This window comes from Peromyscus californicus, unplaced genomic scaffold (assembly GCF_007827085.1).
Source record: "Peromyscus californicus insignis strain IS unplaced genomic scaffold, ASM782708v3 Scaffold_14__1_contigs__length_90479793_seg_2, whole genome shotgun sequence".
Classification (NCBI taxonomy): domain Eukaryota; kingdom Metazoa; phylum Chordata; class Mammalia; order Rodentia; family Cricetidae; genus Peromyscus; species Peromyscus californicus.
Window position 1 is genome coordinate 66,975,422 of NW_026294436.1, and position 24,453 is coordinate 66,999,874.

General features: G+C 41.2%; 1 protein-coding gene across 1 annotated transcript in view; it reads right to left on the minus strand.

The window, feature by feature from the left end:
* Positions 1-728: 728 nt before the first annotated feature.
* Positions 729-24,453, minus strand: part of Fbxo28 (F-box protein 28) — a 30,523-nt gene continuing 6,798 nt past the window's right edge. Inside the window, exons 2-5 of the mRNA XM_052737860.1 lie at positions 16,823-16,932; positions 13,448-13,586; positions 5,632-5,827; positions 729-5,088 (exon numbers count right to left, since the gene is read on the minus strand). Of these exons, the coding sequence (XP_052593820.1) occupies positions 4,694-5,088; positions 5,632-5,827; positions 13,448-13,586; positions 16,823-16,932 (840 nt within the window). The 3' untranslated portion in view covers positions 729-4,693. The remainder of the gene's footprint in view (positions 5,089-5,631; positions 5,828-13,447; positions 13,587-16,822; positions 16,933-24,453) is intronic.

Below are 24,453 nucleotides of genomic sequence, written 5' to 3' on the forward strand. Positions count from 1 at the left end.
CCTGTATAATGTATACTAACTAAAATTGACCTGGATGATTTTAGCTCACCAGCAATTCTTATTTGTTGGGAGTAGGAAGAATTTTGAGAAGAGAACTGCTATTCCTCCCAGGCAGAGCTTAAGAACTGATGGTCACTTCTGATAGACCAGCAACATACACCACAGTGACTATATTGCTGTCAGTGGCCTTGGACCTAGAAGTCAGTGAGCTTTTTATTGTACACTTTGGGGAGACTGTCAGAACACTCCACTACAAGCTGCCTCCAAGCCTAGCCCCTTCCCAGTACTGGGGATTGAACCCAGCGCCTTGCAGATACATGCTAATATGCAACTGTTCTGTCGTTCTTCCCCAGAGCTCCTGGCCTTTTCTCAGTCAATTCTACCACCAGTGGTTTTCCATGGCTTGCTTTGAGAGGGTTTCTAGAACCACCACCCCACATGGCATCTCACTGCTCCTGGACTTTTTAGAATGGAGTACTGCCTAGCAGGGAGCAAAGCTCAGGCAGGTGATCAAATCCCACTGAAGTCTCTTCCTTGTCTTAATGCTGTGGACTTGTTGCTTACTAGGGTTCAATTAACCCATTCAGAGTCCATCCTGCTTTGCATGGTGGCTCCGAACACAGTAATGTGTAAAACACAGGACAGTGGCTCAGGGCAGTAGCTACCAAGATAGTGTCTGTCTGTGGGTAGCTCCAAACTCTGGTGCATGAAATAAAGAAACAAGTAGACCTGGTGACAACACATTTATTTCCGTGCCCTGTTGTGTGACTGGGAGGTGCTTTTTTTCACCTTCCAATAATTGATTAGGTCATAACAATGAAAATGGTTTATTGTTGCTCATGAGCATAAGTAAACAGACATACGGTACCACATAAAGAATCAACACGGCTAACCTTTCGGCAGTATGAACCACTAGACTTTGGCAATAGCCTGATCGGACCCCTATGCTAAAGCGTGCGGCTACCTTCAGACACAATGGGGAAAGGTGGATTTAATGCTTGAGTTTCAGAAATGTAACCATGATTCTTAGGCAACTGGGAAAGGCCAACATCACTCCGGCCTGCCCTAGGTCTTATCTGTGTGACACGCCGCGACTCAGGGAGAGCAGTTCTCGGCCACACCCCACCACCGGTGGTTGCTGTAGGTTTTGTGGACTTAGCAACTGTTGAAAATAACTTCCTGCAGATGGTAGTGGGCTCTACATTTAGGTAGTTTTAACTGAACCTCTTGTGCCCTAAACGAACTCATCAGACCTCAAGCCAAAGCATCGAACAGTACATTTCCTGTTGGAATCAGCTGTGTCCTTTTGTGTGTTCCCGCTCAGGTCTTACATCCCTGCTTTCAGATCTCACAGAGTCTACTCTCTGAAGGTTTGGTTTATGTAACAAACAGGTCCTCACCACTAGAAGAGGATCTAAGACTGTGCTGATCACCAAGGATGAGGTTTACATTAAATTAAAATGCTACACTGTTGGAAACTGAGGAGACAGGAGTTCTCAGATCCTAGAAAGGATTATGGCTAAGGAAGCAGAGAACTCATAAGGAAGGCAGCTACGGAAACTAACTCAGCATAGTGAACTAGAATTAGTGCCGTTAGGAATGAGCTTACTAGCAAGCAACGGGCACTACACAGCATTTCTTTGGAGGTAAAAGTGCAGGCTAGGAAATGGCATAGAAAACAGTGCATGAAATAGTGCAATCCCAAGGTGCCATTGTTTTTTGTTCATGACGCATAGCCTATTTTTCATATGTTCACTTTCTCTAAAAAATCCAGCTGTAGTGACTGACACCTTTTAGCTTATTTATTTAGGCATTAAACTCTGTTTTACCCACTCTTGGGGCTACATAGAATATTTCAACATTTCAACACATAGAATATTAGCGCATACATCTTGAAACTACTAAATTAAGGCAAGCCCCTGTGAAGTTCAGTATTCCAAAAAAAAAAAATTTTTTACAAAAAAAGTTGATTCCAAATCATTGGCTTTCGACCTGGGGTACCCCAATAGTCTTTACAACAGTGGGGTTACTGTTAATTGCCCCCATTTACCTCCAGGCTCTCTACATCAGAAGGGAAGTTTGAAGAGCTTCTGTAACCCATGTTGGCTGGAAACCAAAGCAGTCTGTGTGGGAGGTGAGCAGGGCTCTGCAGGACAGGGGCCAGTCCTCTTCACCTCCCATTCATATCTTTTCGGGTTTGTATGCCTGTGTGTAGTGTGTACCACGGGTAAACTTATACATGGGAATGACCCATTCAAACAGAGGAATCGCTTCTTGGTGGGAATACTTTATGAAATTTGCTGTAAACCACCTATAGCATGTAAGGTTCTGCCAGGAAAGGCAAGAGGTCTCTCTCAGGAGGCTGGTTAAGTTTTCCCATGGCAAGTCAGTTTTAGCTATTAAAATAATGTGTGATTTGAAGAACTCTAAATGCTACTATGCTATCCCAAAGAACTGTATTAAATGGTGAAGACAACTTCCTAACGTGTGTTAGCTACTCCGAGTAAAGCTTAAGACAAGCGAGCTGTAGTTCTTTATTCTCATAGTTACAGATACTCAGGAAACAAGTGCAACTCAGTCTGATGGGCTGGAGACCGCAGGTGCATGCAGCAGACATTTCCCTTCTCACCATGTGAGTGTTCATTATGAAAGCCATGCACTCGCATTAACTAATGGAAGACTAGCGATTATATTTAGGCTAGTTAGATGTCATTTGAAAAAAAATTTCGAGAAATTTTAATAATTATTGAAGAAATAAATTGAGGCTTATTTCTTGGATGCATAAGGGTTATACTTTGAAAACCTGTACTTTGATGCTTAAAAAAGTCTTCCTCTACCAGAACAGCAGACTAGTAAAGTCAAGCTCTGAGTGCCCAGTAGGCCTCCTCCAAGGCTACGGTGATATGGCTACGTCCTAGGGTTGCAAAAGTGAGACCTGCTGAGAAAGCGAGTTCCAGACAAGGACCTTTATGGATGACCTTGGCTGACAAATCTTTTTAGGAAAACTGTTTATTTTAAAATTACCTTCCCAACAAACCATGAAACACTTGGATGCCATGTTACGGTTTCTCACTGAAAACACACTACATTGTAAATGGACTTGAACCAAACCCAAGGGCAGGATCATGAAGGGACAATACTAAGGATGGGTAGTAGAGTGTCACCTGGTAAAGTAACCTAAAGGATGCATAACATGTCATGTTGGACGGATGACAACCTCGTGCTTTTCTCCCACTGTGGGATTTACCAAAACCTTAGTTTTACACAGGTGTCAACTTTCACCTGGAAAGGGATAGTTTTTACTATCTCACACCTAAATTTACTATAAATAACTGAAGCCCAAAGCAACAGACATTTAAAAGAACAAAACTACATAATTTAGTACATTAAAATAAAAATAGGACAGTGATGGCTGAATGTTTCCGAACATATACACCGGGGAAAGAACCACTTTACACAATTGGAGGTTGTTAAAGTGACCCCTCAGAAGGGTGGACAGTGCAAGACACACTTTTCCAGTTACAAGCTCTTTACAGGAGTGCAAAGGAAACTAAGCTTCTGTTCAAAGTTATCACGGGAGCTTGAAAGTGGCATTCAAAAGCTCCACTCGGCTCATCCCCCGAAAGGAGAGGATCAAACTGCTTTTTCATGGTACAATTCTCTCCAATGAACTTTCCTTCAGTTGGGTCCCTATTCAGTCATGGTTGACCCATGAGCACAGTGACGAGTCAGAATCATGACTAGTTCCCAGAGGTCTGACTTCTACAGAAAGAGGCGTGGATTTGGGGTTCTGTCTTAGCCAGTGGACCTGAACCCTACAGAGAAGAGACACATCAATGGACTTTACAGTCTCTTGTGCCTGCAAAACTGGAGGACAAATGGACTGACAATTCCCCCCCTACAGGCAAGCTGCTGCAGAGGAAGATGTTAAGCGCTTAAACCAAAGAAGGCGCAGCTCTCCAAGTGGTGTAGAGGTTCAAGACCCACCACACCTGTGAAAGAGCTGTGCAGTGTGCTGACTGGGCAATGCATGCATCCATCCATGCAGATGGAGGACGTGGCTCCAAAGAAAACTGAAAGCATGTATCTGACAACTGGAAACCTCCCTTGCCAGTACTTTATAAAAATAGATAGTCAGTACTATAGAGCCCCTTCTATAGGCAACACTATGCAGTCCTTTCTGTTACCCATCACTTCAATACCAAAGGAATAACTACTTCTCAGACATTCCAGACAAAGGTCACTTATAACAAACAAAAAGTCAACTTTTTTTTCAAAACAAGATAGTGTCCATTTAAAAAGTAGAATTTTTTCTTTCAAGTGAACAGGACATTTTATGTATTAAACTTAACTTTTAGTCTGTCAAGAATGGGTTTGTTTAAAATCCGTATGTAATGTGCATATATGCTGAAACAAAAACTTAACACATCGTCTGCACAGGAAACACGTCAGCTCCCAGACATGATAGCATGGGTCTGCTTAGTACAGATCTATTGCAAAGGAAGGAGGTTCTGTGCATCAGCTCCACCAGAGAAGCGCGAGAAGGATGCCAACCACAAGAGCCAAGTGTAAGTTGTGTTCTGATCATCTGGAAGCCTAAGGGACGCCATGGTGCTCCAGTATCCTGACAGGAATAACTGCTTAAACTGCCAGCCATGGCTGTCCTCCTCTGGAGCTACAACCACATTCCACTTTACTTTCTATTCCGCAGTCGTTTGGATTTCCTAAGAGAGTCTATGGCTTCTGTTGCCTTTCTTCGTTTCCGAGGAGACTCCTCGCTCTGCCCAGACCCTGAGGCTGTTCCTACTGCACTTTCCATGACTTCTCGGAGCTTCCGTTCCAGCTCTGCCAACCGTGCGTTCTGCTCGCCTATGATCTGAGTCTGCTCTAGCAGTTTCTGGTCTTGGTCTTGAAGCTGTTTCTGCTGTTCTTGCACTTTGGTGCGAAGCTCAGAAATTTCACGCCTGAGGACAGTCACGCCAGCACCATTGGTTTTAACCTGCTGCTGGAGTTTGGTAACCTCTTGTCTTGAAGGGTTTTGCTTGGAGAAGAGCTGCATTGTCGTCAGGGCTGCAGATGGTCCAGGAACTGTGAAGAGAGCATTTAAAGGGTCAATCATTCATGTTTCCTACTGAGAACACTTCAGCTTACATTAGGTTTTTGGGTTTATTACAATACAAAATCACTTGAAGTCAGTAGTTGTGGTCACATGCAAAGAACTAGCCATGAAATGGATCTAGAGAGCATAATTTAAGCAAAAACACGAACAAAAACAAACCAGAGGCAGGGAGCTGGGGAAGTAGCCTTGCAGCAGAATATGTGCAAAGCTCTGGGCTCCATCCTCAGCACCAAACCACCAAAGTGTGGTTAAATGAGAAAACAGACAACAGGGTTATGAAGTTATCACGATGGTTGTTAGAAACTGAAGACATAATGGAGACAACATCCCAAGGGGAGCGGCTGTGCCGGTGATGCACAGCCATGTTCCCACGACTCAAGAGGCCAATTCACGACGATCTCCAGAGTCTGAGGCCAACACAGGCCATACAGAGTCTGATGCCAGCTTGGGCTATAGGTACATAGTGAGACCCTGTCTGCAAAAGAAAAAAACCAAAAAACCAAAAAAGATACCTGGAGGAGAGCCCATGAGTCTTCCCGATACATCTGACCCTGGCAATTTCCTCTTCAGAATCGGAACAATCTTCTCATCAAAGTACTCCATTGCCATGGAGGAAATATCCCGTAATTCCTGGAGCACTTCATGGGCTCGCTGTGGGGCTCTGGTAGAATTGACGTATCTCAGTACACGGTAAATCTCATCAATCACCTACAATAATGAATCTCGTTAGCATTTTATAAAGTTGTGAAAAAGAGAGCAGCTAAGTAGTAAAGGAGGGATGACTCACAGTTGCTGTGAAGACTCACAGAGCATTTAATGCATCAAGTCAGCATGAAGAATCCACAGCACAGGCTTCTGGACTCAACCACAATACTTTATGCCTAGACTGAGTAAGCATCCTTACTGTACCAGGGTACTGGACTAAAGCTAGTGTCAGGACAAATAGCACACAGCTCCCACCCTGTGGGGAATTGGAGCAACCAGGAAGACATGAATATACACAATACAAGAAGAGCCCCATAGACTGCTAAAGAAACTGGAGCAGTAAATACAGACATCTGCCCCCAAGGCCCAAGAACTGAGTCTGATTCCCCTTCCTCTTGTGCACTGCCACCACATGCTCTGTCCCTTAAAGCTTTGTTTTTCTTAGAGGCACAGTGTAGAATAAGCTTTCAGACCACAAAGGGCAGATCACCAAAGGGCAGCAAAATGCCCTTTTCTATTTTAACTACAACGGTCACGGGAAACTGAAGGCATAGCATCAATGAAGAAGAAACAAGTGCTCACTGCACTGCTTTCCAACTCCCTCCTCTCCTACTTGAACAGTAACTGAATGTCCTCAGCCAAGTGTAGTCTCAGCTTTACTCCCTGCCAGGGTATTGTTCACACATCCATGGCTTCAACAGAGACCTGAAAACAGTGATTCACATCTTTGAAGACCACAGTCCAGATAACGTCTACTGCAATCACAAGAACTAGGGGCTCTAAGCCAAACCATTATGCCATCAGTCTCAAACGTCCTTGGATCACGTTTTCCTCTTGATGCATTTATTCCAACTCTGGGTCAGTCTTGTAATCTGCCTTCTCTTCTTGACTCAGAGGATAAACATACAATGTTTACTAGTTCAAAGGAAACACAGAGTCTAGTAGTACTTGGACAAATCCAAGCCCTTAATGTTTCAAGTTCAATGTGGTGGTCCCTGGTCAGTCTAGAATGGCTTTTATTCTAGGCATTTATTCTAGGGTATGTTCTTAAAAACAAACCTTAGCTGAGCATGGTGGCCTTTAATCCCAGCACTAAGGAGGCAGAGGCAGCTGGTCTCTGTGATTTTGAGGCCAGTCTGGTCTACAAAGTGAGTTCCAGGACAGCCAGGGCAACACAGAGAAATCCTATCTCAGAATACATCTGATCATTTCTCATAATTGTTTAAATCTGGTGGGGCACACCTGTGACCCCAGCACGCAGAGGCTGAAGTAAGGGAATCATGACTGGAAGTCAACCTGGAGATCCTGTCTCAAAACAAACAAGCAACAACACCACCTTTCAAGTAATATGCCACGTACCTAACCCTATCTAAGCCTTAAGCAATACACTAAGTTTTCCAGAATATTTCTGTGTTTAAAATGTTTGGCATATTCCCCATGTGAATCACTATCAATTTCTACACAAAAACTTTACTGCACGAAGCACACATTCAAATTGTAAAGTAATGACACTGACCACCTGCACCTTCAGGCTTTGGTGGGCAAGAGTCCACCTTTTATAATCTACTGGTTAGCTCCCACCAGAATCCTCTTCTGCCTTCATTTTCATGTTATCCACCTGTCTTTTTGCTCTACCTAGGATTTCTTTACATCAACTTTATTCTTCCCACTCTTTAATATTTAAAAAATGCCTTCCATAATCAAAATGGTTCTGAATATTCCTTATATGGCATGTGTTTGTCTGAATACCTTTTCTTATTTCATTAGAATAGTAGCTTACATTTTGAATCCTTACATGAGTTTCTCAATTTTTTTATCTTGCTTCATTCTGTGACCTTTCAGTCTAGTGAGTCTTTGTTATTTGCTTATATTTAAGACTATAGCACATAAAAAGCAAATCAGAACTTCCCAGCTATCCAAGAAAGTTGCTGAAGGAGAGGACCTGTATGACCGCCTGTAATTCCATCTCTGAGGGATCCAACACCTTTCTCTGGTCTCTTCAGGCACTTAACCCCACATATACCTTTGTTTTTTAAAAGGCCAATTCTTCATTTAAAGGTTCACACCTTTAATTTGGACTAGTCACAGTAAAATAGAGAAACAATCCCAAGTAATCTTATGTTTAAGAGCATTTTGTAAGAAATCTAATTTACAAAACCCACGATATTTTAGAACTATTAGATAAACTCGACTCGTCATCCCTCACTATAACTGACCTTTGATAATCAAGAAACTGAAGATTGCCTGACATGGTGGGCCACACCCTTAGTTCCTGCACTTTGGAGGCAGAGATAGGCAGATCTTGAGAGACAGGCAATTTGAGGCCATCCAGGACGAATGAAAGACAGAGACAGAGACACAGAGAGAGAGGAAGAGAGAGAGAGAGAAAGAGAGAGAGAAAGAAAAAGAAAGAAAGAAAGAAAGAAAGAAAGAAAGAAAGAAAGAAAGAAAGAAAGAAAGAAAGAAGATAATTGGGTGAGGTGGTGCACACCTTTAATCCTTGTGCTTGAGAGGCAGAGGCAGGCAGATCTCTGATCAAGTCTCTGACCTGTTCTACATAGCAAGTTCCAGGACTTTATAAACAAAGGAGAAAGAGAGAGAGAAGAGAAGAGAGGGAGAGGGAGAGGGAGAGGGAGAGGGAGAGGGAGAGGGAGAGGGAGAGGGAGAGGGAGAGGGAGAGGAGAGGAGAGAGGGAGAAGAGAGGCGAGGAGAGGAGAGGGGAGGGGAGGGGAGGGGAGGAGAGGGGAGGGGAGGGGAGAGGAGGGGAGGAGAGGAGAGGGGAGGGGAGGGGAGGAGAGGAGAGGGGAGGAGAGGAGAGGGGAGGGGAGGGGAGGAGAGGAGAGGGGAGGAGAGGAGAGGGGAGGGGAGGGGAAAGAAGAGAAGAGAAGAGAAGAATCACCAAGAAAGTATTACTGTGGCATGTAAGGAAATCTGAATATAAGCTGTCAAGGACAGATAAGAGTATTTTATTAATGATAAATTTCCTGGTTTTCTATGTTATGGAAGGAAGACTGCCCTAGTTCTTAGGAAACAGAACTTATCCAAGAACCAAGGATTACTAATGTCTTTAACATATTTTCAAATGACTCAAGAAAGAGTACATATTAAAGAGAAAAATGGTCTATAATTGCTGGATCTGGAAAACACTATGGCCCTTATTTTCCTTCCCAGAACACTAAGGAGGAACCAATCACACCCAGTGTGGACATTTTAGGTCTGTTCAGACATTTGGTCAGCTTCTTGACCCTGTACACCACTTATACGTGAACACTCTTTCTCTGAGGCCACTAAGTTTCAACAGAACACAGGGGTTATCAGGACTACGAGTAACGGCTAAGAGCAGACCCTCTCCACGCCACTCTTTCTCACTGCATCTCCAGAAGACCAACTGCCCACCACTAACATGCAGCTCAGAGCAGCCTGTGGAGTGGCTGCTGCACACAATGTACCCAGAAGAGGGGCAGTGTTAGGGCTGAAAGGTGATGCACTGTGAGTGTGGTGGGGAGGGTGGCCAACTATAGCCCTGTCTGCTCTGTTCATAAACATATCCTTTCTTTTATTCCACATTGCCCAGTTGTCTCTCAGAATTGAACATCTGTGGAAAAAATCCACATGACCCACAGAGCCAAAATACTGATTCTAGTTTTTATTGAAAAACGTGTGCTGTTTTTCTCACTTACTTAAACAACTAAAAGTGCTGACTGTACACCTCAATTTCAGTGAAATGGATATATTATAATAATCTAAAGGAATGTAATATCGGGAATAAGAAACCATACACTAAACCAAGTTTACACATTAAAAAGAAATTAGTTATTAATGTTCCCATCTAGAGCAAGCTTAAGAAGCTCACGTGTGAAAGGCTTGTTCCTCACTTAGGTGCCACTTACAAGTCTGTTAAGAGGTGAGGCCTAGTGGAAGGGAGTGAAGTCATTAGGGGTAGATCCCTGAAGGGGCTAATGTGACCTCCTCTCCCTGTCTCCCCTTTTCCTTCCTGCATACTATGGCCTCCACTGTCCATGCTCCTGTAGCTGAAGTTTCAGACCCAAGTAAACACACAGAGACTTATATTACTTATAAACTGTATGGCTGTGGCAGGCTTCTTGCTATCTAGTTGTTATATCTTAAATTAACCCATTTCTATTAATCTATAAGTTGCTATGTGGCTTGTGGCTTACCGGTACTTTTACATCTGCTTCCTCTGTGTCTGGTTGGTGACTCCTGACTCAGCCTTCCTGTTCCCAGAATTCTCCTCTCTGCTTGACCCACCTATATTCCTGCCTGGCTACTGGCCAATCAGTATTTTATTTCAACACATTCTCAGCATACAGAGTGATATCCACAGCACTTCCTCTTTTCTTTTTCTTCAAAAGGTTTTAACTTTAACATAGTAAAATTACATATAACAAAACAATTATCAAGCAAGAATTATAGTTACAATATCTAGTCTATTCATAATATTTAGTCTATTTGTATTTGGCAAAATTAAAGAAGATATCCTATCTATCCTATATTTGTGAGTCTAAGATTTTATATCTAACTTATCTTTTATCATAACTAAGGAAATTATAACTCTCTATCACTTCCTGTCTGTCTGTACAGACCTCCAGACCTCTATAGTTAACTAGTACTGGGATTAAAGGCGTGTGCCACCACACTTGGCTGTCCCCAGTGTGGTCTTGAACTCACAGAGATCCAGATGAATCTCTGCCTCCTAAATACTAGGATTAAAGGCATGTGCTACCACTGCCTATAGCTGGAGTTTTCCTGTGTCCACCCGGCTCCTGCAGCTGCTCAGACCCAAGTAAACACATAGAGACTTATAATACTTATAAACTGTATAGCCGTGGCAGGCTTCTTGCTATCTACTTGTTATATCTTAAATTAACCCATTTCTATTAATCTAGATGTTGTCACGTGGCTTATGGCTTACTGGTACTTTACATCTTGTTTCCTCTGTGGCTGGCTGATGACTCCTGACTCAGTGTACCTGTTCCCAGAATTCTCCTCTCTCTTTGTCCTACCTATACTTCTTGCCTGGCTACTGGCCAATCAGCACTTTATTCACCAATCAGAACAACACATTCACAGCATACAGAGCGATATCCACAGCATGCTCCCACAATGTACTACACAGCAGAGCCAAGCAGCCATGGACACAAAACCAAAACTTATGAGATAAATAAACTTACAAAGAGAAAGGGGTCATCCTATCTCAGGGACTGGGTACAGTAACAGACGGCAAACATAAAGTTCTTAGTTCAGTATCTGGAAATTAAATGCTACAATTCTGTTATTCTAAAGATAGTACGTGGTGAGTTTATGGATAAGAAATTCTTAAAAAGAAAATGGCTATGAAACAATCCAAATACTACTAATCTCGTTAAATTAGCTTTTTGGGGGCGTGGGGGTGGGGGTGGGGGTTCTAGACAGGGTTTCAGGGTTTCTCTGTATAGCCTTGGCTGTCCTGGAAGTTGCTGTGTAGACCACGCTAGCCCCGAGCTCTGAGGTCCACCTGCCTCTGACTACTGAGTGTGGGAGTAAAGGTGCGTGCCACCACCACCTGGCTTAAGTTAGCCATTTTAATTAAGAAATACAAAGTAAAGGCAACTTTTAAAATATTTATTTATTTTATGTATATGAGTGCTCTATCTGCATATACAACTTTATGCCAGAAGAGGACATCAGATCTCACTATAGATGGTTGTGAGCCACCATGAGGTTGCTAGGAATTGAACTCAGGACCACCAGAACAGCATCCATTGCTCTTAACTGCCGAGCTGTGTCTCCAGCCCACAGCAACATATTAAAAAAAAAAAATTATTGAGTATAATGCTGTTGTTTTAAGCAAAACATAAGCTATTAAAGAAGGTAATTTTAAAAAACAAAAATCCAAGTATGATAAAACATGTATCTGAATAAAAATAAAAATTATAATTTTTGGTTGTTTTCAGCCAATTACTGGCTTGCTGGAGAAAAAACTCTCGTGAGCAATGGACATGTAGTGAAGGAGGCTGAAAGGATGCAGTAGGTGTGTGAGACACAACATGCTGGAGTCAGTTCTCTTCAACCAATTTCCCCGGGCCTCAGTTTTCCTGCCCATGGAACAGGAGAGCAATGTGTGTCCCACCTCCCATATAGGCTGTGGGGACACAAGGACGGACACATCTGAAAGGTGCTCCGACAACGAGAACGTGCTTCCTAAGTGCACAGTGTGGCAATGACAAGAAGGGACAGAAGGACACCCACCTTCTGAGGTGAATGTCCTACAAAGTTCCTCTGGGCTAGCTCTACCAGTCTAGGAGCTGCCTAGCAATGCTGAGGCCCCACAGCATCTGGAAACCGAAGATATGTTCATTGCTGCCCACAGGTTTCAAACTAGAATTTCAACTGAAAAGTCAACAAGCTGAACTCAACTCGACTTCACTGCAGTTGCTCAGGCAGTACAAATCTATGTGTCAGTCATGTGAACCCAAATGAAGACTGGCAACAACTTCTGTAACAGCCAGATATAAAACACTCATCTTTGCAGGCCCCTAATCCAGCCACATAACCGTGTTAGAACAACTGGATGCACTTTCTTTGATGGTAGGAAACTGGAAGCTGTGTCTGCTGCTTTCATTATTAAAAATGAAACACACAGTGAAAATTGTCTATTGGAGAGGACAAGCCATATACGCTCAAAGGACTTCAGCAACACATAAAGAGCTAAGGGCTATACATAGATAAAATCCGGCATTAAAAAAATCTAAAAAAGTTTTTAGTTAGTCATGCTCTTACAGTATCTTATAAAAGCATTTGTAGGTCATATGAGGAAATAAGATACAAGAAAGATTTGAAACAAAAGTATAAGCCATCAAAACAGATGTTATTCAAACTGAGAATGGGAACAGTATCTACATACAATATTGCCACTATAAATTGCTTATGGAAATAATCTCACTAGGTATTAAGAAGTTCCCACCACTGAAAGGACACTTTTGCCAGTGTTTATCAAGAAGCAAAATGATCTTTAAATCCATTTCCATTGCTTCTATATCTCACTTGAATCTACACTTAATTCAACAAGTAGGATGCTCCCAGAAGTTTCAAGTCATGCAGTGTGGTTGAGGAGGGGGATTTACTTAATAACAGTACAAGTACCATACTTAGTGTGGTAAAGAGGACTGACTACTCCTTAACCCTGGTGTATTCCCACACAGCAAATACTACTCATTAAATTTGAAAACTTATAAGTTCATCATTACTAAACATTTCTCAAACAAAACCAAACCCACTAAACCCTCCATCCTACCTTCCCCCAAACCGTAACAATCTTGAAGGCAACACAATCCGTACCTTGTTCAATGCAGCATTTCTGGTATTTTGACCATAAAGGTCAAAATGTTTTCTTAACTATGAACCCCCACCAAGCCTCTCATTTCTACTGTGCCTTTTACAATTAGAATTTTAAATGTCAAGATCACATGAATGAGACATATTTATAATTGTACAGAAAAGCTAAATGTAGTCACTAATAAAAACTCATTCAGAGAAGTAATAATTCTGACATCACAAAAAGTGCTTTGTAAGACTTAGTTTACCCAGGGCAGTCCAGCCTTCTGGGTATGCGGCACTTGTTACCTTTCCTGGGATGAAGCAACAGAGATTGGAATCCACATACTTCATGAAAGTCATATTTAACAGTGACAGCCTTGTTTCCACAGCAGCAAGGATGTCTGCATGACGGGCTAAAGAATGGTTTCTCCTTTCTGACTCTCTCCTGAAATACAATAAAAGTCAGTGGCAACCATTAAAGCAGTAGTGTAGAATAAAATGTTAACCAATCAAAATATCTTAATCAAACAGATGAACTTTAACATGCTAATTTAGACATTTGCAACTGGGTCATAACTGTAATGCTCATATATCTTTAACAAGAACTATTGCTAACAAAATAACTGTTTTAAAAAATCACTTTGTTTGAAGACATAGTAACAGCTGGCAGTATAGCACAGTAGTAGACCGCTTGCCCAGTACCCGTGAGGCCCTGAGTTTGATCACAACACCTCTCTCTCTCTCTTTTAATCTTTTCTCAGAAGTAATTCATATGTGAAATTCAGTATTTCTTTATTTAGAAGGCAATTGTGCACACACTGTAGCAATGCTACACGCTATTTAGCATGTAGTTTAATCAGAGTATATTCTGTGAATTTAGAGTGGCATGACCATTACTATTATCTAAATTCAGCACACCTTCATCACCACAAAAAGAAAACTTGTACCACTCATCAGCTGCAACCATCTGCCAACTCATCTACCTTCTGTTTCTATGATTTCCTTATTCTGAACACTGGAATAAATGGGATTGTGATGGGTAGCCCTTGGTGGATTTTCACATTTCTATAGTTCACTGATCTTTTTATTGCTGAATAGCATCCCCTTATACACAGGTATCATCCCTTTATACATCTGGGTTGTTTCTATGTTTTGATTATGAATAATGATCCTAAGAACATCTATGTACAAGTTATGTGTTTTTGTTGTGCTGGGAACCATGTATGTGGTTTGAAAGAAAATGTTCCCAAAGGGAGTGGCACTATTATGAGGTGTGGCCATGTTGGAGGAAGTGCGTCACTGTGGAGGTGAGCTTTGAGGTCGCCTCAAAGCTCAAGCTACTCCCAGTGAGACAGACCACTTCCTGTTGCCTGCAAGATGTAAGACTCTAAGCTACTTCTCCAGAACCATGTCTGCCTGCATGCCACAATGTCTTGCCATGATGATAATGGACTGAATTTCTGAACTGTAAGCCACCCCAGTGAAATGTTTCCTTTATAAGAGTTGCTATGGTCATGGTGTCTCTTTACAGCAACAGAAACCCTAACTAAGACAACATATAAGAACTTTGTACATGCTAGTCAAGTGTTCCACTGAGCTATACATAGCCTTCAAGTTTTTGTATGGACATAATTTTAATTTATTTCTCTTGAATACACACTTAGGACAAACTGTTTTATTTTAATATTTCTGTTTAGCTTTTAATTGGTTCATTTTGCCTTTTACAAAAGGATTTATTTAATTTATGTGTATGAATGTTTGGCTGCATGTATTTATGTACACTGTGTGGAGGGCTTGATACCCATGGAAGTCAGAAGAGGGTGTTGAATCTCCTGGAACTGGAGTTACAGAAAGTTGTGAGTTGTTATGTGGGTGCTAGAAACTGAACCTGGGTTCTCTGCAAGGGCAACAAGTGCTCTAAACTGTTGAGCCATTTTTTCAGGTTTCAGTTTGTCTTAAGACAGGTCTCATCACAGAGCTCAAGCTGGCTTCAAATTTGCTTTGTAGCCAAGGGAGGCCTCAAGCTTGTGATTCTCCTGCCTCAGTTTCTTGAGTTCTGAAATTAGAGGCGTGTACTATGCTATCTAGCGGCTGAAGCCATGCTTGCTTGCTAACATTATGTGCTCTAGGGGTTCAAGAGCAAGCACAGTCACCTACAGTCCTCTCTCGAGTGTGGTAGTAGGCAGCTTTATGTGCACAAGTTTTGTTGTGTGTGTGTGTGTATAAAAAACAACCTGCAGGAATCAACTCTCTTTACATGACATGAGTTCTAGGGATAGAACCCAGGTCATCAGTGCACCTGTGAGCACTGGTCACCTTTGAGCAACCCTACTGACCCCTAAGTCTCAATTTATTTTATTTTTATTTTTATTATTTTGAGACAAGGCCTCTCTATGTAGTCCTGCTGTCCCAGAGCTTGCTATATAGACCAGGCTGGCCTTGAACTCACAAGAGATCCTCCTGCCTTTGCCTCCTGAGTGCTGAAGGCATATATCATCTCACCTGACCAGTTTTTGAAAAACATCATTCTTTCTCCAACTGAACTTTCTTGGTATCCTTACTGAAAATCAAATAACTATACAAGGGTTTATTCTTCAGATTCTCTATTTTATTCCATTGATCTATGTGTCTATCATTAGACTTGTACCATACTGTTTTGATTACTGCAGCTTAGTACTAAGTTTTAAAATCATAAAGTATTAGTCTTCCGACACTGCCACTTAAAACTGTGTCAGTTATTCTGGGTCTCTTATATTTCCACAAGAATTTTAAGATTAGCTGTCCAAATTCTAAAAAATATGTTTGTATAGAGCTGAGTCTTAGTCAGGTCTGTGTACACACACACACACACACACACAGAGTATATAGTTATGTGTGTATGTATGTATGTATGTGTGTGTATATGTGTGTGTGTGTGTATGTACATACATACCCCCCATATATATATAGAGACTTGAGAAATGCTGTCACAATAACAATATAGAATCTTCCAGGCCACAAACATCTGTGACCTTCTATTTATTTATGTCTTTTTCTCTTCCCCCATTCTCTCCTCTTTAATTTGGTTTTCTGAGACTCTTTCTTTCTCTTTTAAAGATAGGGTTTCATGCAGCCCAGGCTGGCTTCAAATTTGCTAATGTACCTAAGGGTTGGCCTTGAATTCCTGATCTTCCTGCTTCCACCAGCCAAGTGCTAGGATTATAGATGTGCACCATCACACCTGACTCAGTATTTGTTTGTTTTTTTGAGACAAGGTCTCCCTACAGAGCCCTGGCTGTCTTGGAACTCACTGTGTGGACCAGGCTGGCCTCAAACTCACAGAAATCTACCTGCCTCTGCCTCCTGAGTGCTGGGATTAAAAGCGTGCTCTACCACTGCCTGGCCTGTGACTCATTATTTTGGTCCTCTTCATGAACAAGTGTTCTTAACTGCTGAGTCATCTCTCCACCCTTCTTATTTTTTTCCTTGTTTTTTTTTCAAGACAGGGTTTCTCTGTGTAGCCCTGTCTGTCCTGGAACTTGCTCTGGAGACCAGGCTGGCCTCGAACTCAGAGATCCACCTGCCTCTACCTCCCAAGTGCTAGGACTAAAGGCCTAGGCCACCAGTGCCTGGCCAGATTGTTCATTTCTCACCGAGCAGACCCGCCATGCCCCACCCCACCCCCCTGCTTCTTGAACGTACCTTGGCAGCTGTGCTTTCACTTGCTTCTGACATAGATTGTGGTACCTCTCCACTTTCAGAAATCCCTGATTCAACATTCTCTGACAGACCAAGTCCATTCTTTTACAGACCTACAAGCAGAGGGGAGACAGATTTGCAATATAAAACCACGAACCAAATCCCTAATGATGAACTTGGATGGGATGACTGGTGGGAAGGTCTCTGTGCCGGTACGTTCCCAAAGCCTTGTCCAACCTCTTACTGCCATGTCATCAACACCTTGGAATTACTGAGCTGTCACTAAGAAATCCATGCCTGGGCAAAGCAGTGTCACTTACTCGGGTGTGAAGGATACCCTGTCTGCAGTATGGAAGATCAGTAAAAGGATGCACCTGGAAGCTTTTAATAGTTTGAAACACTCCCTTTTATCAAAAAAAAGAGGTAAATTCAAATTTTAGTCTAATCTCAGCAATAAAAGCAGAATGAGAATTTTTATTTCTCCTAGTGATTTGGGTCAAGATGTCCAAGGCTTTCAGACAAGATGCTGTTACATTCTCCAAACATCTCAATGTACATCGGAAAGGCAACCACTTTTGGATGCTGAAGAGACTGAGTTTTACACAGAAGCAGTGTGCCTCCTGAAAGCCTGAAAGCCTGGTCTGTAGGTGTGGATGGTGTCTAGCTCAGAGACAGCTGAGACAATGACAAGAATGAGATTAAATCCTACATGCTAACCCCTTTGGAAAACTCTGAACTGTTGCATAAAATCGTCAGGTCACCTTAAAAGGAACCCGAAGCCTCTGCTCTACAGATTAAATTTCTATATTTATGAGTAATCTTAGTATCTTTCTTATCTTTTAAAATTTTAAATCCAGTGCATAAAATTTACTGGTTTTGTTTTTTTTCCCTGAAAATTTTATAATGGTTTGCTAGATGCCGGAAAGTACAAGCTACTGAAGTGAGTGCCTACCAAGGCCATGCCAATTAGCAGAAGCTACCTCATGCTTCTTCTTATCTGTCCTATTCCATTATAGCATCTATGCACAAATACTTGCTATGTGTTTGTTAAGATGGAATCCCTAGTTTATTTCTCTTAGGAACACAGGAAGGCAAAAATTCCTGTACACTGAGCTGAATTTCATGAAGACTTTCATGTTTTAATACTGAATCACTGCATGCCACATGAAACACATTAGGGAAAAGTTATTTTCAACTGTATAATAAAGTAAAACATAAATTGAGGGTAGTAACACACATCAGCACTCAAGAAACAAGAGGCAGGAGGGTTATTTCAAGTTTGAGGAGTACAGAGTGAGCTCCAGGCCAGCCAGGGCTATGTAGCAAGAACCTGTCTCAAAAATCCAAATCATGGCTTTTAAACCCACTGAGGGGTCTGTTCATTCAAAGGCAAAGAGTAACTGAGATTTACTTTCAAGTGGAATGCAAAAGAATATTTTGAATAAAGCACATTAAACCATTTCTACTTTACCGTAAATAAATAAATTTAAAAGTGAGGTTTCAAGAGGGTTCAATGTCATATACACATAGGCCTAGCAAGCGCAAGGCCCTGGGTTCGATCCTCAGCTCAAAAAAAAAAAAAAACCTACATATTTATGCCGGGTGGTGGTGGCGCACGCTTTTAATCCCAGCACTCTGGAGGCAGAGCCAGGTGGATCTCTCTGTGAGTTCAAGGCCAGTCTGGTCTCCAAAGCGAGTTCCAGGAAAGGTGCAAAGCTACACAGAGAAACCCTGTCTCGAAAAACCAAAAAAAAAAAAAAAAAAAAAGAAAAAAAAAGAAAGATAGACAAGGTCGAACATAACCTGGCTGTCCTTGAACTTACTATGTATCAGAGGATGGCCTTGACTTCCTGATTTTCCTGCCTCAACCTCTCAAGTGCTGGGATTACAGGCATGTGCATCACACCTGATTCTGAACATACGTGCATGCCTATGCGCATGCATTTTAGACAGAGGTGTGTGTAGGGGTGTAGGGGTGTGTGTGTGTGTGTGTGTGTGTGTGTGTGTGTTCTAGACAGAGACTGACTATGTGGCTCCGGTGGGCTTGGAACTCATTACATAGACCAGGCTAGCCTCAAACTCATAGAGATCTTCCTACCTCTCAAGTGCTGGTATTAAAGGCAAGTGCCACCCCACTTGGCCTTTAACATGTTTTAAATGATAAATAATTATCTTTTAAAACCATGTTTAGTGAGAAGCACTATTTTATATTTTTAAAAGTTCTTTCCTATAAGAAAATTCTAAAAATTAATTCCGCAAGAACATACAAATAGATATTTTAGTTGTTACTAGCATATAGACAAGATCACAGGCTATATAACTACTAGAAAATGGTGAGAAATACAGTATCGTAGTACTTTAACAGAAGTCTCTGCAGGGCTTAGCTGCTCTTCCAGCACTCATACGGCGGCTCACAATCCTCTGTAACTCAGTTCCAGGGGATCTGATATCCTCTTTTGTCCTCCCTGAGGACCAGGTGCACATACGGTGCACAGATATACATGAAGACAAAACACCCATAAACATTAAAACCTAAACCACAAGAATGAGTTATCTGCAATCTTACAGAGCCCATTTTGGGAACCTCTGTGGGCTCTCTAGAACACACTTTAGACATTCAGTATCCTAATATCCTAACATGGAATAAACATACCACCACAAACATGAGTACTGAATTTTTTTGTGAAAAATATGAGGAAGAAAAAGACAGTATATTTATGTGTGAAATGGAAACAGAGAGGGCTAAATTCTCATCTTTCAAGGCAGAGAGTTAAGAGAAAATGAGAAATAGTGGTCAAAGATTTCAAATTGGTGCCTCTGGAGTAAGAACTGGGGACAGCAGGAGGCAAGAGAGCTAGCTATTAAAATCCCTTTCCTGTAAAGTCAGGAAAGTCTGAATAAAGACAGATATTTCTTGTCTCTGTAGACTCTGCAACATCCCTAGGTTCTGAGATTAAATAATTTTTTGAACAACCACATATTTATAACACCCCTAAGGTCAATCAATTATTACTGTAACAATTGTAAGGTACTGTTGAATTACCTGTTATGAGTTTTGTTCCACTGGATCAAGCTGGTTCTAAGGGTTCCATTGTCTTTCTTTAACCATGCAGAAATTCAATAACAAGAGTGTTTTACTAATTTGAGTAGATAAGAGTCACTAATGAGAACCCAAGTAAACACAGAAGTCAACCAAGGGAAAGGGCACATGACTAAAGATTTGAATTAAGCTTCTAAGGAAGAAAGGGCAAGACTGCAGAGTTACAGGTGGTGGTGTCTGCAAAAGGACAGAGTCTAAAAGGAGCAAAGCACCAAGCAGATATTCCTGAAGACAGATCAGGTGGACAGGGAAGGCGAGAGATTTCCCAAGTCTTGAGCTTGAAAATCAGATAATGAGAAATCTCTCTAAAAAGACGATCGCCAATCTTTTCAAAGATCTGACACTAGACAGTTGGCTGGTTATTTCTGTAAGCACTGTAATATTAGGGTTAAAAAATGTACTTCTGGGGCTGGAGAGATGGCTCAGAGGTTAAGAGCACTGCTTGCTCTTCCAAAGGTCCTGAGTTCAATTCCCAGCAACCACATGGTGGCTCACAACCATCTGTAATGAGATCTGGCGCCCTCTTCTGGCCTGCAGGGATATGTGCAGGCAGAACACTATATACATAATAAATAAATCTTTAAAAAAAAAAATGTACTTCTGAAAACTCACTGGAGACAGCTGAAATCAATATGTATCAACCTCAGAGGAAAAAGGAAAAGATAAAAAGAAATGAATGCTTATAAATGAAGCCTCCATTGACGTCTGTAGATGGAAGCTAACAGAAAGGACAAAAAAAGAAAAAGCAAAACCCAATTCGTCACGAAGACAAATTAGAACAGCACCACAGAAGCCAACATCAAAACCACACGAAGCATTAGTCAACAGCGTCTGACACGCAGTGTTTTATTGCTCCTTCTCCTTTCATGAACGTTCAATAAACACTGACAGCAAAGGTACAAAACGACACACACATCTTTTGTCTAGGATTCAAAGAGGCAGTCATCTTAGGAAAACTGGACCACACTGCATTTCCCCACAACAAGCAATTTAATGACCACTGCTGTCAATGTATGCTAACTCGAGCAGTGGTGGAGTGCAGAGGTGCTGGGTCCAGCACCACACCACACTCAATTGCACAGCAGAAACAGTTCCCAAACTGCCTCATCTAAAGGGCAGTTCTAAATTTAGGGATATGCTAATAATTTTCCAAGGCTCAAGGAAAAAATGTTGTTTCTCTGGTTATTAACATCAACGAAAATCCTAGCAAATTGGCAGTTTACCTAAGACACCAGTTAAAAATACAGAACATAATAAACAAAGATGATGCCTGTGTTAGAAACCATTGGGGCTCACAGGAGCAGGCTAGAATGGTAGAAAGGAGAGGCTGAGAAGGGTTGAGTGGGGGGTGGGAAACGGCTAACCAACAGTCACTAAGTACATGAGTGCAAGGTAACTACAGACATCGATCACATACAGTGCACTTATAAGATGCCAGGAAAAGATTTTTAACGTTTCCACTATATAAGAAACTACAAAAGTTTGAGATCCATATTTGTCCCAATTTGGACATTACACAACAGATATGTGTGCCCAAATCTGCTCCAAGCATTGGTGGTACATGCCTGTAATCTTAGTACTTGAAAGGAAGAGCTAGCGTAGAGTTCATGGCCAGTCTGGGCTAAATATCAAGTCCAGGCCAGCCTGGACTGCACAGTAGGACTGTCTCAACAAGCTAATTGACTAATAGTTTTCCAAATATGCACAACACTTATGCATGAATTTAAAAAGAATAAAGGCTGGGGGCGAAAAACAAATGATGTAGGAAACAGCTTTTGGCAGCATTCATGGTTTTTAAAAGTCACAGTCAATTTAAACATGTCAGTTATAAAGATCAAGTCTACATAACAGATGTATGTATCTGTTAATTAATAGTTCTTAAAGTTATTTTATCTGTATAGATTTTTGCATGCACATATCTGTGTATTATATGCAGGCATGATATCAACAGAGGCCAGAAGAACTCCTGAACTGGAGTTACAGGTGGCTGTGAGCTGCCCCATGAGGGCTGGGAATGGAATCCTGGTCTCTTGGAAGAGCAGCAAGTGCTCTGACTTGCTGAGCTGTCTGTCCAGTCCCAATTTTTCTAGCTTTATTAAGAAGAAAAAATAAATGCTACATAAGAATTCTTGGAAAAATATAACATCTCCCCCCCAAAAAAACAAAGGGCACTGATGGAATCCACATTGTACAGGAATGACACTACGGTTTCAGCATTAGGAAACAGGACAGGCTCCCTAAGTCATTAATTACTGCAGGACTTACAATGTCATGTTTATCCTTTCTAAAAATCATTTAACTTAAGTGATAATAAAACTTTTTCTTCACATATATTTGTTAAGTTTTTTTTTTGTAAATTGGTGTTTTGCCTGTATGTATGCTGTCATGTGGGTGCTCGGAATTGAACTTGGGTCCTCTAGAAGAACAGTCAGTGCTTTTAACCCCTGGGCCATCTCTCCAGCCCCCTTCATGTATTTTTTTAGAAACTGTTTTAGATTTGTTGTCACCATGGCCTTTCTTGACAGTGCAAAACAACTGTATGATCACTGTGTGAAACTTGCAATTTTCCTTTACTATCTCTGAAGTCAAGTTTTAGTTAATTCTAAGGTGGACACTTGGCTGAGCAGCTTATAATAGATGATGCCCTTTAATTTACAGCATTTCCTCCTCGGATGCCTGAGCTGTCTTGACAAATGCTACCCTAGAAGTCTTCAATTTTGTTTAAGATGCTGTGAAGACTTTCAGATGTAACTCATATAAATAACCACAATAACATATTCAGTAGATCAAGATACACTCTGATTTCGTAAATACTGAGTTATGAAACACTAGCTTGGAATTGAGAAAATTGTGTAATACAGCTTAGTTTTTTTTACAACATATTCTTTGGTGCTCTAGAGTTTTCAAAAAAAAAAAAAAAAGAAGCACTTGATGTTTTTCTTTAAATAACTCAAAAGCTATCAAACTACTGATAGAAGTCTATAGAGCAGAACTTCCTTTTTCACTTGTTTTGACCGGGAAAGGGTCCTGAGCATAGTCTAGGGTGAATCTGAACTTGGGGCAATCCTCCTGTCTCAGCTTTTAAGTGCTGAAATCACAACTATGTGCTACTATACCTGATTTAAATAGATTTTACAAGTTATATGACCTGAACTCTTCCAAAGATCAATAGCAGAAAAGAATGAAAATGTGTAATACTCTAGAACTTAATTCTTTATCATATCCGAGATACTCGGATGCTATAGAAGACATTTTGAGGAAAAGTGAGCATGCTGAATATAAGCTGGAATGCTAAATCCCCTGGAAATAGATGACACTGTGGTGATATGAGGCAAGTATTTAGAGGTATGTTTTATATTTGTGCTCTTCAAATGGGTTAGTACAGATGAGCTACATCTTTGCCCAAACTGCTCCACCCCATTCAGAGTAAGAGAATGAGCAGACAAGTGAGGAGTCAAGGCAGATATGCCTGGAATTAATGACAGATGAAAAGTCATTTATAAAATGAATAGTGAATGAGGACATCTATTCTGCCTGTTTTCTTTCCTATTCATCTTTTTAGGGAACTCACCTTCATTTGCCCCACCCAAAGAAGAATCAGCTTACCAACTCTTACAATTCTCACAGTATTTTAATGTTTCCTAAAAAACAATGTCCACCTTAGATACGCTGTCTAACAGTACTTGTGCTAGTACGCAGTATAGTTATATATATGGGTGATTTGCTTGCACGTCTTGTACACCATGGGGCCTTGGAGGCCAGAAGAGGGCATCAGATCCTTGCAACTGAGTCACAGATGGTTGTAAGACGCCAGTCCTTGAGTGCTGGGAATCAAACCCGGGTTCTCTGGAAGAGCAGTCAGTGCTCTTAACCACTATGATATATTACATACACCACATATACATCATAATTCTCAATCATCAGCAGGTAGTATTATAAGAAATATCTTAGCTTGGGTGGTTTGTCCCTTAGATATACACTTGAAAGAAAATATAAATTCATTTTACATTAGCCTGAGAAAAACAATTAGGAAGAGTCTGTTCCCAGGATTCCGATAAAGCCAGAAGAAAGACTTTCTGATGATTTTTCTGTTATTTAGGCTGTTCTCCTCAGTAAAGGAAGTGAGCATTGATTAAAGTGAGGGTACTTTGATATACCCTTAATGAAGAATGGCTATCTTGTTTACACTATGCTAATTTATTCTCAGGATTTTGTCTTGGAGGGGGGGGGGGAAACTAGAGAGATGATGACTCAGCAGTTAAAAGTGCTTCCTGTTCTTCCAGAAGACCTGTTTGGTTCCTGCACTGACATGAGGAGGCTCATAGTTGCATGGAACTCTAGTTACAGGGAATCCAACACCTTCTGGCCTCTACAGCAACTGCATATATGTGGCAGACAGACACACACATATAAATAAAAGCAAAACAAATCTTAAAAAACGTTTTTTCCAAAAAAAAAAAAACAAAAAAAAAAAAAAAAAAAAAAAAAAACGTTTTTTCCGTGAGGTAAGAATAGTGGTGCATGCTTGTAGCTG